Source organism: Microcaecilia unicolor, chromosome 7 (assembly GCF_901765095.1).
Source record: "Microcaecilia unicolor chromosome 7, aMicUni1.1, whole genome shotgun sequence".
Taxonomy (NCBI): Eukaryota; Metazoa; Chordata; class Amphibia; order Gymnophiona; family Siphonopidae; genus Microcaecilia; species Microcaecilia unicolor.
The window spans coordinates 76,301,517-76,316,367 of record NC_044037.1 but is presented as its reverse complement, the minus strand read 5'-3'; the positions used below and the strand labels follow the sequence as shown (position 1 = coordinate 76,316,367).

Sequence of the window (14,851 nt, the reverse complement as noted above, 5' to 3'; positions counted from 1 at the left end):
GAAGGTTAATCTATCACATCTAGTGCCAGTTTAGTTCTAAGTGTAACAAGAGCAGATTGCAAGATTTGTCATTAACGGTTCCTTTTACTAAGGTGCGCTGAAAAATGGGCTGCGGTAGTGCAGGCATGTGTTATGGACGCATGCAGATTCATTTTTCAGTGCACCTGTAAAAAAGGCCTTTTTAAAAATGTTGCCGAAAATGGACGTGTGGCAAAATAAAACTTGGGGCGCATCCATTTTGGGTCTGAGACCTTACCACCAGCCATTGACTTAGTGGTAAGGTCTCTCGCATTAACTGTGTGATAATCACCTACGCACGTCATGTTGGAGCTACCGTCTGAATCTGGCCAGCAGAGCAATCTCTTGATTGCTGGTGCCAGGTCCTCCTTGGAGGCCGGGCCTCTCCGCCCCAGGTGGCCCTGGAACTACTCAAATGAGTAAATGAGCCAGTTAGCCATGAAAATTGGCCAATAACAACCAACTGTCATCACTAATTGGCAATAATTGGAATTAACACATGCTTCTTTTTAGGTGTATTCTAAAAAGAGGCATGCATAAATTCTAATGCACCTAGCTGGAATGGGGGTGCAGCCATAGGAGGAGTACAGGCATTACTCAAATTTACGCACATTGTTATAGAATTCAGGAGAACATGCCTATATTTATGCATGGATTTTTACACCAGGTTTTCAGTGGAATAATGTCTGTGCCTAAATGTAGATGCATTCCCCGATGCCTACGTGTGTTAAGTGCTACATTTATGTGTGCAAAGGACACTTAACTGCGGGTGCTTATTTGTAGAATTGCCCTTTATGGGGTAGATTCAAAAAAGAGTGCCAAAATTTGGGTGTCAGGATGATCCGCAAATTCTATAATTGTGTCGCACAAAACCAATGTAACTAAGTCTATATGCTTTGAAAATGAGCTTCTTAATGCACAAATTAGAACATGCTAAGAGCTAGATTCTATATTCAGCACCTTAAAAATTGGCACTGAAAAAAATACACCTAGGCACAGTTTATAGAATATGCCTAGTGACCGTCCGCGCAATTAAATTTAGTCATGGGCATTTACGATAAGTAAAACTCGGTGTAAATGCCGATACCTGGGTGTATACTATAACATGCCTAGTTTCTAGAAACACCCACGACACGCCCATTCCACACCCATGGCCATGCCCCATTTTCAAATATTCACCTTAGAATTTATGCACATTATTTTACAGAATACGCTTAAACAGTTGTGCGCGTAAATTCTAATTAATGCCAATAATTAGTGTCAATAATTACTTGTTAAGTGGCAATTATCGGTGCTGATTGACTTGTTAAGATAATTAAGTTGTGCGCGCTAATCAGAATATGACGTGATTTGTGCATGCAACTCAAGTTGCACTATATGGAATCCGGGGGTAAATGTGTTTTTTTATTAAAGAATACCAATACGTGAGATGAACTAAAAACAAACCAACGTTTTTTTCCCTGTGCACATTTCTAGTAGGGTTGCCAAATGGATCCAGATTTGCCAAACAGGGTTGATCCAGTCCTGGGTTTACACCATTGCATGCAGGGACTTGTAGTCTTGCTTTTTTTTTCTTTAGGGAATTCAGTTTGGAAATCAGAACTACAAGTCCCTGCTTGCAATTGGGTGAAACCTGGCCTGGATCAACAGTGTCGGACAAATTTGCAGCAAGTTGACAACTCTAATCCCTAGGCAGGGGAGTGAGAGCAGTTTATAGACTGCTATCTGAGGTCACCTTCAGTAATATATTTCTGGGGTGTTCTGGTGTGCTACATTTAGCAGGTAAATACAATGCAAATTATGCTCTAGACTGGAAAGGGAGGACATGTTCCAAAAGCTGCCAAGAAAGAGCCCCTTCTGAAATCAATCCTGGTAAGCATGAAGAAATTAGAATGCAGTACTGCGACCATTAATACATTTCTTTGCAAAACTTCCACACAGACTCCTTCTTAATACTTCCCACAACAGCCACTGTTTTGTGAGTTTTTATTTTCCCCTTCAGCTGTGCTATGCATCACTAAACAACATCTCCTGCATATGCTTCCCCTCCTGCCTTAATTACTAGTGTAATCAAACACCAAACAGGTGCTTTGCAAAGGACACCTCACTAACAAAGCACAGCTCAGTACAAAAGAACAAAAACAGCCAAGTGTACTGTACAGAAGCAATTGATCTTCAGATCTCCTTTCTTACTAGGGATGTGCACAAGGGGGGGGGGGGGGGGGGGGAATTGTTGCTCAATTTCAGTTTACTTCCTCCATTTCAGTCTTTTTCCCAGTTCTTTTCCCATAATCATGCTAATAAAAATATTTTAACACATTAGAATGTTGTAATGCATGCAAATTGACTGGACATACATTAATTCATAGGATAGCATATGTTAATAATTTTATCTGCACTAAAACTGCCCTTTTACTAAAAGGTGTTAAGCCCTAACGCACAGTTAGCACACTAAAGGGCTCTTTTACGACGCTGAGGTAGAACTACTGCGGTGTTGGCACGCGCCAATCTGGCACTACCATTGGCCCACTGCGGGAGCCAGTGGGAATGCCACCCTCAGTGCGCACCATTTCAGGCACCACCAGAAATCTTTTTTTATTTTTACCACCAGGTTAGCATGAGAGCCTTTGCCATCTCCTAAACAGGAGGCGGTAAGGGCGCCCCCAGGAACTGGCCACATGGCAATTTTGTATTTACTGCACAGTCATTTTCTTTTTTAAAAAGACAACTGTGGTAAAAGAGGCCTTGGTGCAGGGCAAAATCCACGCACCAATGTCACCGCAGGACCCCTTTTACAGCAGCTTGGTAAAATGGCTCCTGAAAGAGGCTTACCAGAAAAGGCATTAAAGGATGTTGTGCTAATTTGCCTGTAACTGCGTGCTAATTGCATTTGTTGTTGTTGTTGCTGTTGTTATTTTTTCAGGACTAGGCATGGAAGTGTTATCCAGCTAGCGTGTTCTGATTAGTGCACATTAACTGTCCTTTGGGGGTGCCGCATGTTCGGAGGTCGTGGCCGTGTGTGTGAACAGTTGTTTAGATATATAACGCATACTTATGAACTTTAATGCAATACCACTTTGTATTTCTCACTCCGGAAATGGCGATCGCCATTACGGCATAATGTAAGCCACACTGAGCCTGCAAATAGGTGGGGAAATGTGGGATACAAATGCAATAAATAAATAAATAAAACTGAAAAACATGGACAGCGCAGAAGCACCTCCTGGTAAATTTTTTGCAAGTCCCATGTGCACAGGACCTGCAAAAAAAAAAAAAACTATTATTTAAAATTCCCTAAATACTGCCACAGAAAATCTATATGTTTAACACGCAGGAAAGTCCCGCATTATGATGCCTCACAGCCCAGATCTTAACGCGTTTTAGTACGAAGGCCCCTAAATTTTTAAGGTACACAAATGAACCGAATGTGCACTACCAATTGCATATCCCTATTTCTTACTTTTTCTCCTGTATATCTAGGATCACTTCTGACTGCCAAGTCAAATTTTCTAACATAAAGAAGAGGTTTATGACTTTGCTGCACCATGCTGCGTTCAATCAGTCATCTTAATGCTTCAAGGACTACAACCAAAAGTACACACTATCATAAAATGACTCTGCTTTGCAGGAGTAATTCTGTAACTGCACTCAGGGATAAAAAGTAATTTTGTCTGTGCAAACTCTGCCACACTTTCAAAGCAAACGTATGTGCATATTTTCACTTTGAAAATTAATCCAGAAGAACAGTATGCAGATAATTATGTCTGAAACTTCGGAGGTGCAAATTTTCTGGGTTAAAGTATCTACTCTTAGACATGTCTCCTCAAGAACTGGTAAACTTACACAAAGCTATGTTTACCCAGGTATCAAACAGGTTATTTTGTAACAGACCAATGAATTACCCTCTCAAAGTATATTCCAAAACTTATTGTGAGTGACAGCATACACTAGAAAGTCAATCATGACTAATATCTATGCACATGTTACTCTATTGTAAAGGAGAACCCTTGTCTCTCTGTAGCAGACAGTAAAACAAAAGTGTCAGAAATCCTATTGGCCCAAAACACCTTCACCTTGCATAGAATTACTGCATAGAAGGTCTGTTTCACTTCAGGCAACATTTGTAGGTTCGGGTTTACCATATTTTAAGACCAAAGTGCAAATCTTTTGTGACCCACTATTGTGCACAAAACATCTGTTCATGCAAATGAAAAATAGCAGTTCGTTAGGCTTTTGGGCAAGTGATCTGATTGCATGGCTTGCCCAGTTTTTGCACACCCACACAGTATGACAGTGATAGATGAATGATGCCCAGTGCATGTCCCAAAATCAATGCACTGAAATGAAACCAATAAAGCAGCATAAGCCAAGGGCTATGTGCCTGGTTTTCACCCTCCCTCCTTCCTATAGTTTGCTTTGTGGTGTGTACAGGCATTAATTTATGGTCTAACAACAGAGCAAGTGGGCAAGTGTTCAAGTAGTATTATGTGCCCAACTCCATATTTAAGGCAGCAGTTCTAACAAAATATTCAGTCTCTTCAGTGAATAAGGCCGAATGTATTCATTCAGGTACCCCATTTCCATTCTGAGTTTGCCTCCATTCCTGAGACACCAGGACTTAAAAACTTGTGAGCTCACCTCCTGTTCATCTACTGTGCTGATCTTTAATCACCGGCAAAACACAAACAACTCACAAGTGGACTCGAGAAAGAAAATTCTTAAAACTGAAGCCTGGCTATTAAAAAGGTGGGGGTAAAACAGCATACAAAATAATACAGAAACAAAAAAGCAACACTGGGCCTTCAGGATTGAGATGATCAAAGTCTCTTGTTTATTAATTGACGGATAGACCCGACACGGGCCGTGTTTCGGCGCACTGGCGCCTGCCTCAGGGCACAGGAGCCAACTTTTCAAAATTATTGGGGGTGCTAAGCCCAATGGAAATAACCCTTCCCTGAACCCATACAAGGAAGTTTCTCAATACTGGAAGTGCTCAAGCACCCACAGCACCCACAGAGTCGGCTCCTATGCCTCAGGGGTCAGCTAATCCTGATCAAAAATTGTAGGTGGTACTGTCACAGTGTAGCACCTTTGATATGGAATAAAGTCTCAATTGCTCCGAGAGCATAATCAGCATGGACAACGCTGTCAGTCTAAAAAAAAACCCCAAATAGTCGACTAGTCATTGCTGCTGGCACCTGGGATTTCCCAAAATGTGGTTCACAGTTTGGGATGTGCTTTACAATATGCACAGAAATTGGCTAAAGTGCATTTCTGATATTAATACAATACTTAAACAAAGTCAATACTTCTCTTCCTTGCATGTAAACCTTGCAGAAAACCTCACTAGGGCACTTTGAAGAGCAAAGACTCACCTCTGGCAGTGGCATCCCGTTGATGATCAGGTCGGGCTGCTGTGCAGTCTGGTTATTAAAGGTGTGTTGGTAAGTGTGATTGGACCCTGTGTTTCTAGTGTTCTGATTCTCCACATTAAGAAAGGTGCTTTCGGACCGGCGGCACCCCAGCGGCAAGGTCTGCTGGTGATAGTCAAAGTAGTTTAGTGAGGAGGTGAGGGAGGAGCAGCTGACCACGTTCATTTTGTCTGTCTCCTCCACATCCCGTGGTACCAGGCGAATATCATTCTTGCTAATTTTCTTCTTTTTGTTTGATTTCTTTTGGTGGCCATAAGAGTATTCTGCAATTCTGTAATGAGAAAGAGGAGAAAAGGGGAAAGAAAAGAAAAAACACAAATCTAATATCGGGATCCTGCTAGGGTGAAGGGTGCCGTACAGATCTGTGATGATTATGATCCTGCTTTATACCTGCAGACATCCCTAAAAATCCCTCTGATTTAGGTCAAATACAGCTTCAAACTCTCTTAACTCACATCTGTGTGCTGCTAATGTTCTGGATTTAGTTGCAACCTATGTCATCTGCCTGGATGTATAAGAAGGTTTATATGACAAAGCTATGAACCATAATGATAACTAATTACCTACAGGCTGTTCATGATTTGCAACACTAGACTAGACACGGGTGGACAGCTAGACAAAGAAAGGGGAGAGAGAGGCTTGTGAAGGTTTAAGCCATATTTCAGGGTGATGCCTACAAGATGTGCTCAAGACTGCATTATCCCTCTCTCCCTTTCCCCTACCCCCACCAGGATAAAGCAGCTACTGTTTGAATGTTTTCTTTCACTGCAATAGTCCCTGACGCATTCCTGCCTGGATCCACTGTATTTCTATTGTAATGCATGATGCTTTTTTAACATTATATATTTGTCAGCCATAACCATGGACTTTTTGGGCAGCTCTTGATTATTTAACTCTTTAGGGAAACATTATCTTAGCTCACCAGATCTTCTAGGATTTTAGATGGGTTGCTAAACTGAAGGCATTTCTTTATCTCTCTGAAATGAAGTACAGAAGATCATTCCTTCTGTGTTGTGTCTGCCTGCGGTCCCTGGCGCAGGAAGAAACTGCTAGGCAAGAAATTGCTTTTCATCGTACAATTATGTCATCCCACACGGAAAGGAGGCACCTGGCTGATAAACAAATCATTGAAAAAAAAAAGAATCTAGCCCTTTTTTTTTTCTTTATTGCATGCACTGCTGACATTAACATCAATCAAATTTCTGATTTGATTCCGATAGGCACAGTCCCTTGCCTTATCAGTGATGCTTGGATATCAACCACCACCTCTGCCATCCCAAGTTAGTTAGTTTTTTTTTTTTTTTTAATAAGATCATCCTTTTCGATATTGTAGAAAATGAAAAGAAAATCAACATGGAAATAAGGAAATTTCTGTTTAGAATCACATATGTTTAAAATTGCACAAATAACAATAAATAAACTTTAATTAAACAATATTATTCCTTAAACTGCTAGATTTAAGCAGACAATCATATAATATGAGAGATGTCCAATTGGTAATGCCCACTACCTTCTGATTATCTTTCATGCATCTTAAGGAACTGTACATTAATGCAGTGAATTCCCAGGCTTCTCAAGCATTTATGTATCCAGCACATGAACTCTATCCATGATGGGTGATTCAGCTATGGGCACTGACAAGACAACAGCCACTTTTAGTCTCATTTATTCACTTAGAACTAGCTTATGCTTACAGTGCTAAGAGAAGAGCAATAAGCATACATATGATGAAAACATCAAAAGACTTTCAGGCATATTCAAACATCATTTGAACACAACACATTAAATAAGACTCCTCTGTCTCTGAGGCTTCAGTTGGGCATCTGCAGTACACTTTTTCCAAGCCTTAGCGAGGCTTGACTCCACTGTACCTCACAACACTGCGGTTCTGATTTAAGGGACAGAAACTCAAAGTATTCTGCAAGAACCCAGGTTATTTCTGCTTCTTGCATTTGTGCACGCAGCAGGTTGATGGAGAGGGTCCTGTTTACTTGGAATGTGCAAAGCTGTGCTGGTGCACTTATTAAGCAAAGGTATTTATTTTGCTGCCACTCTTTATTGACCAATTATTTAATTAGATTGTACCGCATTAATCCCCCTGCCATCTCACCGAACTAACTGGTACATGAAATAATGTGTTTGTGTGCAATTGCCCTGCCAGTTCCCAGATTTGTGTCTCTACATTCAGCTGCTGTTCTGGTTTGTTTGACGGACCAGTGTGACAATCACCTGAACTGCCTCACAGTTGGCACACCACGCACTGCAACACGTAAGTCATGGATCAAAAGCAGTCTCTGCTTCTGGATAGAAATGATTTCTTCTTCAACAAGGGAAAGGCCAATGAATGCACTTTGCATTGCGACAACCCAGTGTTAACTGAGCTCTCAATCACTGTGGCTGTACAAATAAGATTTTAAAGATTGCCTATTTTTCTCACTGTAAACCTGCCACTGGCAATATTATATTTCCCAGGCAAAGCAATATTATTTCCCACTTCTTCCTTCTGAGACAGCTCAAAGACCAAGGACAGAAGGCTGTTCCATCAACAACAGGATTAAACCACTTATGAGAGCCATTGCAGCTGCTCTTTTATGATGTCTGATTGATATTCATGTGTGGTTGGGGTCTGGCTGCTAAACTTCTGTAACCCAGAGGACACTAAGGGGAAATTAGAATTGTATGGTTACTACATAGGCAGGGGGTTTATAATGGTCAACACACACTATATCAAGTTTAGACTATGCAGAATGACTGCAACAATGGTAAATGCAAGGACTGTGGATATAATAGCACATGCCAGAGTTTCTCAAAAAATTAACCAGTAACAAGTTTTGTTCACAGATTAAATGTAACCTACAAAATATTATCTGAAATATACATACATTGATGCATACATAAACGCCATAGGGGTTGCATTGCTTTCTCTTTACAGGTGGAATTTTAAAGCCAGCTCTTGCCCTTAATTGAAAATTTTCCAAGGTTTATGCTCACCTTTTTGTTCATAATAAAAATTCTATTTATCTTGCTTTATTTCAGCATCTGACTTTTCACGGATGTCCACCCTTCTCCCCCTCCCCCATGGTGTGTGGTACAAGTGCCCACAGTGACCCCATCTGGTGGTGCTAGGGCTGGAACATTACAGCCACCAGTAAAGCCTCAGTTACAACAACTGCCTGTGCCCTATGATATAACTGTCTGAGTGGCACAAGCACCCATGAACTTCCCAGTTCCAGACACTGTAATCTCACATACCAACTGTTCAATTTACGCTTAGAGATAGATAGTTCAATGAAGAATTGTGATTTATGAGGGCCAACATCCCAGATGGAACACATGGTACCATTTTTAAGTAAGTTTGTACTTTTTATTATCTATATATTGTTAGAAAAAAAAATTGCATGAATTGGAAAATACATGCGTTTATCGATTTTCCCCAACAAAATCTATGACTAAAAGTTTGGTTTTAAAATCTGTTTGTACTTTTCGAATGTGCTGGAGATTTGTTTAGCATTTCAATGCATTCTGACCTGACTGGCCAGCACTTGCTGAAAATGTACTGGTCACTATGATTTTTTCTAGCATAATCTATGGCAAAAGTATACATCTCCTTTAAAAGAGAGTTGCTACAACAAGGTGTGATGAACAGTTCCAAACTCAAGAGCAAATCTAATGCAGTACAGACTAAGTAAATGAAAAAAAAAAAATCAGTAAAAACGTCAGAATTGATTTAAGGGAAACAATAAAATAAAATTACTTTACCTGCAGTTGTAGGTTCTGATTTCCTTGTTATCCCTTTTGCATTTCACTGCTACAAAGATCATGGTGACAAAAAGGATAGCTGCGATAGATCCCAGGGCAATGATGAAAATCAAGGACAAGTTAACAGATCCCATGGACTCCTGGGCATCCAGAGCTGGGGACAGATATATTAGAATCAAGGCTGAAGCTGAGAGAGAGGGCTTCCCATGGTCATGGGCCACAACAATCAGCTCATAGGTGGTCTTTGAATTCTCCCCAAAAGCTCTTGTGGTCCTAATCTCTCCATTGATTAGATCTATTTCAAAAAATCCTCTGTCCCCTTCTGAAATGTCATACGAAATTCTTCCATTCTCACCCTCATCGTAATCGTCTGCTTTGACCACTGTCACTAGGTAGCCTACCCCAGCATTTCTAGGGATATAGACCTCCGAGGTCCCATTGACCAGGGGTGGTGCGGTTATCACAGGAGTATTGTCATTAACGTCTACCACAATGACTCGGACAGTAGCATTGCTTTGCAGGGATGGGTTGCCTCCATCTTTGGCCAGGACTTTAAATTCAAACGCTTTCGTCTGCTCATGGTTGAAAGATCTCAAGGCATAGATGTCCCCAGAGTTTGGGTTAATGGACACGTATGTAAAAACAGGCATGTCCCTAACTTGGGATGGGATAATTTGATAAGAGACACTACCATTTAAACCCAAATCAGGATCCCTGGCCGAAACCGAGAGTAAATAAGCCCCAGGGGTGTTGTTTTCTTGCACAATGACTTGGTAGTAAGGTTTTAAGAAGTGAGGATAGTTGTCATTCTCATCAGTTATTTTCACCGTGAATGACTTGGTGGATTGCAAAGAGGGGCTGCCTCCGTCTTTGGCCTGAATGGTTAAGTTGTACTGATCCCTCTGCTCCCTATCCAGCCTGCCGTCCACCAGGATGGTGGAGAAACTTTCATACTCCTGCAGCCTGAAGGGCACGTTGCCGAGAAGTTTGCACTGGACCCTGCCGTTGGCCCCCGAGTCCCTGTCCGAGACCCTGACCAGGGCGATCACGTAGCCAGGAGAGGCGTTTTCACTCACTTCCACCAGCTCGCTGTTGACCGAGAGCAGGTTGATCACCGGCACGTGGTCGTTGACATCCAGCACGTTGACAGTCACCTTGCAATGCGCGGGGATGGAGTTGGGCCCCAGGTCCTTCGCCTGCACGTCGATCTCGTACACGTGCGCTTCCTCGTAATCCAGGGCCCCGCTGACAGACAGCACCCCGCTCTTGGGGTCGATTCTAAAGAGCTCCCTGGTTTTGTCCGACACGTAGCTGTTGAAAGAGTACAGGATCTCGCCGTTGGTACCCTCGTCTGGGTCGGTGGCGTTCAGGTCGATGACCAGGGCGCTTAGCGGCGAGTTTTCGGGCACGCTCACCGCGTAGGCTGCCTCCTCGAACACTGGGTTGTTGTCATTGGAGTCGATGACCTTGATGTTGAGCTCCACCGTGCCGAAGTTCGGGGGGTCCCCTCCGTCCAGCGCCGAGATCATGTAGCTATAGTGAGACTGCGTCTCCCGGTCCAGGCTCTTCTCCACCACCAGCTCGGCGAACCTGGAACCATCCCCGCGGGTCTTGATCTCCAAGCCGAAGAGGTCATTGGGGGTGATCTCGTAGGTCTGCACCCCGTAGTTGCCCGAGTCCGGGTCGTAGGCGCTCTCCAGGGGGATGCGGGTGCCCGGACTGGCCGTTTCTGAGATCTCCAGGTCGATCTGGTCAGTGGGGAAGCTGGGGGCGTTGTCATTCAAGTCTTTGATTTCCACCTTGATGACACAGATCTCCATTGAGTTGGTCATGACCTCCAACGAGATGACACATTTTGGGCTTTGCCTGCACAGCAGGTCTCGGTCTATCTTCTGCTTGGTGACCAGCATACCCGAAGGGTTAATGTCCACCACGTGAGGGGCCGAGTTGGAGACCACTCGGAAAGCGGGCTGCCGGGGGTCCAGCACGAAGCCAGCATCCTTGGCATCCTTGGCTATGTTGGCAATCACCGTGCCGGCTCTTTGCTCCTCCTCCACTGAGTATTTTAAGTTGATGAGGGCTCGAGTCCGAGTCCAGCACATACTCAGCAAAAGCAGAATTTTAAAAGAATCCATTTCCAAGAATGAACATACACACTTTAAAAGAAGAAAAGCTACCTCCCACGCTCAATTGTTATATATTTTTTGGTAAAGAGGGTAGTGAGAGTATGGGAAGAAAACATGCACAGCATGTACACTGTGCTAATAGGTGATCAAAAAGTCCTACTAGTCAATTTCACCTCTATAAAGTTAAAAACAATTTCAGAAAATACATAGATTACTTACACACAAAAAAAAGAGGAAAAAAAAAAAAGAAAAACCTGCAGGTAGAGCTGCAACAAAAGGGGGGAGGGGCAGCAGTTCTGGTTTTTTTCCTTGGCTTTTCTAGATTTCTTAGCAGATAATGGGCGACAGGCAAAATGTTCTCAATCCACAATAAAAAAAAAAAAATCCTCTCTGTGGCTAGGATGTGCACTTTAAACGCGTCCTCATGGCTAGCGCAGAGTGGCTCTCGGATCAGGGCTGAGAGAGGCGGCGAAACGTGCTGCAAAGCCCTGCCGTTTCTCCAATCATGACAGCAGAGAGCGTGGGAAGGAAGAATGTTTAAAAAAAAAACCCTGCGAATGCAGTATCAACCCGAGTCCTCAGACACCATCCACCGGTCCCTCCCCAGCCACACATGGAGTCAATGCAAAGCAAATTAGAGAATGCAATTGATAAGTCTCACGGTCAGCATAATGTTCCCAAAACACGAAAGCATATACCAAAGTTTCAGAGGAAATCCATTTATTGCCAATATAAATGCCCAAGTTCCATCCCGGTAAAAGAATGGTATTGGATGGAAAGTCAGGGTGCTAAGCAGGTGCGGATTACACTCCAGTCACCCCTTGCTTGTAGAAACCAGACTGCTGATAAATCCTTTCTAGCATTATCTTGCAACCATTCGTCTGGCTGGCAATTAAGCACTAGGAAAAATGTGTTTAAATCTTTGTGCATGAAGTTTTTACTTCCAGAATAATTTGCTGGCATGCTTCATAAGAAAGCCATTGAAGTTTATTATAATCATTTTTTTTCTATTTGACAATATTCCCGGTGGTGGAGTTTGCAAGTTTTGTTAAAAAGAAAAAAAAAATAAATACATTCGTAAAATCTAGAGCTCCAGAATCCTAGAAGTAAGTGCCTGAAGGCTGAGGATGCATCCGAGCTTTCCTCTTTCTGCAAACACCATCCCAGTGCTCTGTGTTCTGAGGATGCTCTTTCACTGCTAGAGCTGGTCTCCCTGACTCTCTGGACCCAAGCGCCTCGCACATAGCTGCTGCCGCCGCTGCTGCAAACTGCCAGCCACAGAGTCTGGAGGAGAGAGAAAGGGGAGAGCGCGCGCCCAGGGGCGGAGGCGAGTCGGGAAGCAGCCAATGACAGTTCTCTGGAATGAATTACTGGCAAAGGGGTGGGGCAAGTGCCAATGGGGGCAGTCGGCTTGACATTTCCAACAGAGTAGAAACTTATCTTGAGCAAGAGAAAGGGAGAACGCTGTCGGGGTAGAGCCTGAGTCCTCGCTCTTATTCCATGGATTTATTGCATCTTATTATAGCAATTTCTCTCGATCGCTCTCTCTCTCTCTTTCTTTTTTTTTTCGTATAACATCTTGTTCGGCTGTTTCTAAGTTTAGTTTTGTGTGTAGATTCTTTGCTCCTCCCCAGCATCCCTCAGCTGATCATTTTTGTTTGCACTGGGCTTTTTAGAGGAGTTCTGTTCTTGTCCGTAGATCCTTCATCTGTGACGTCTGTTTTGCATTAGAAATTGGGATTGCAGATGCAGTAGTTTTTATTGACAACGGACAGTGCTGTTGCGCGCTGGGTTATCGGCAGCTAAAATAAAAGCTCCGCCGTCTTGTCTTTCTTTGCACACCTTTATTGAGTGAATCTCTAGGATACGGTCATATTTTTCAAAAGTATATTTTTTTTCAAGCATTATGTTTTGCTGTAAACATATATATTTTTTTCTGATCAGTAGAATGACTAACATCAATCTTGCCATACTACAGTAGTACAAGTCGGAGGCAGGTCTTTGCTATTTTCTCACTATGCCAAGCAGGGGCGTGTAATGGATTAGGGACAGGGAAAGATGAGAAACATTTTTTCTCTAACATTGCATCGTCCATACTTAAGCGTGCATTTTCTATACAAATAGTAAGCAAAGGTACTGACTCGCGACACTAAATTGGTCCATTTGGTTTCTGCTTAAAATCGAATCTCATGTTTCTTGACATTCTTGGATCATTGGTTCACAGAGAGAGCCTTATCCCATATTTAGCTAAGGCAGCTTAGTTGCGAGATCAGAACAACAACAAAAAAATCCCATGTAAAATCAAAACATGGCTATGCAACATTGCTGAATGTCCATCCAACAAATCTGTAATTAGAAAAAAAAAACATGGGTGCTATGGTCTTAGTTGCGAATTTTAATAACCGAAGATTATAAAATTAGTGATAGAGACCTAAATATAAAAAAGTTAAGTGCTACTTTGGGATTAAATAGGGCAAGGCAAGTTAGCTATAGAGTACCAAGCGGCAGGGATTTCGCCCTGTTGAGCCTAAGGGAAGAAACCTTTAATACATCTGGCCCAGCGTCTCATCTGCTTATTGCGAAGCTGCAATAATGTTACTTCCAGCATCTGTTAACACACAAATGATTCATGACAGGTCCAATCCCGGCGTGGCTTGTATAGAAAAGAGCGAAACTAAATTCGTACTAAAGACTAGCATTACTTGAGGCAAAACAAAGTCACAAGATGTCTGTAACCAAGACATTTAAGTATTGCATTCATTTTGCAGCCCTGGAGTTATGATTTGAATGCAAATGAAGTCATAATCTATTTTTTTTTTCACATCATCTTTCTCTGAAATGTAATGCTCAAGAGTTAAAAAAAAAAAAAAAAAGGATGAGAACACTGAATATATTTGAGAAATACCCATTTTTTAAAAAACACAGAAAAACATACACCATTTTACATACGACGAATGGTGAGTATGCCTTAGTAGGAGTTATTACTTTGGACGGGACAGAGAGAAAATTGAGTCCAAAGCTTTAAAAAAAAAAAAAGACAACCCAGCTACAAGAAATAATGTCTATTGAGTTACGAAATATTTCATACTGGAAGTATGATCGAGTTAGGGCAATTGAGCACAGCTACATCTCAGATGTGTTCAGTCACCCTTTGATTCTCTATCTTAGCTCTGTCGCCCGGGACTATCCTTCAGGAAGATCTCCCTGCTTTCTACCCGAGCTGTTGTCAGGGTTTCTAGTTACCTTGCTGAAGTTATACGTTTACAGGTGGAATTCATGCTGGCCTTGAGCAAGCAACATTTTGAAACCCGGAATTTTAAGAAACAATACATTTATTCAGAAGCTAAATGATATACATTTGTGGAGTACTCATTCTTTCAACTGAAAACGTCTGTTTTAGCGGGCTGGTGGTATTCATCACAGTAATTTAATCTGGATGAGTGGCTGTGAATAAAAGTACTCCTGGGCATGCATGACTCTAAAAATGGAACTTAAATATATATTTCAGAGGATATA

At 42.2% G+C, this 14,851-nt stretch overlaps 1 protein-coding gene across 2 annotated transcripts in view; it reads right to left on the bottom strand.

Annotated features, from left to right (window-relative positions):
* The window catches only part of PCDH19 (protocadherin 19), a 259,262-nt gene extending 247,664 nt beyond the window's left edge, over positions 1-11,598 (bottom strand). For both annotated transcript variants that reach the window (XM_030210032.1, XM_030210033.1), the window contains exons 1-2: positions 9,210-11,598; positions 5,394-5,721 (exon numbers count right to left, since the gene is read on the bottom strand). In XM_030210032.1, coding sequence (XP_030065892.1) covers positions 5,394-5,721; positions 9,210-11,344 — 2,463 coding nt within the window. In that variant the 5' untranslated portion in view covers positions 11,345-11,598. The remainder of the gene's footprint in view (positions 1-5,393; positions 5,722-9,209) is intronic.
* Positions 11,599-14,851: the final 3,253 nt, after the last annotated feature.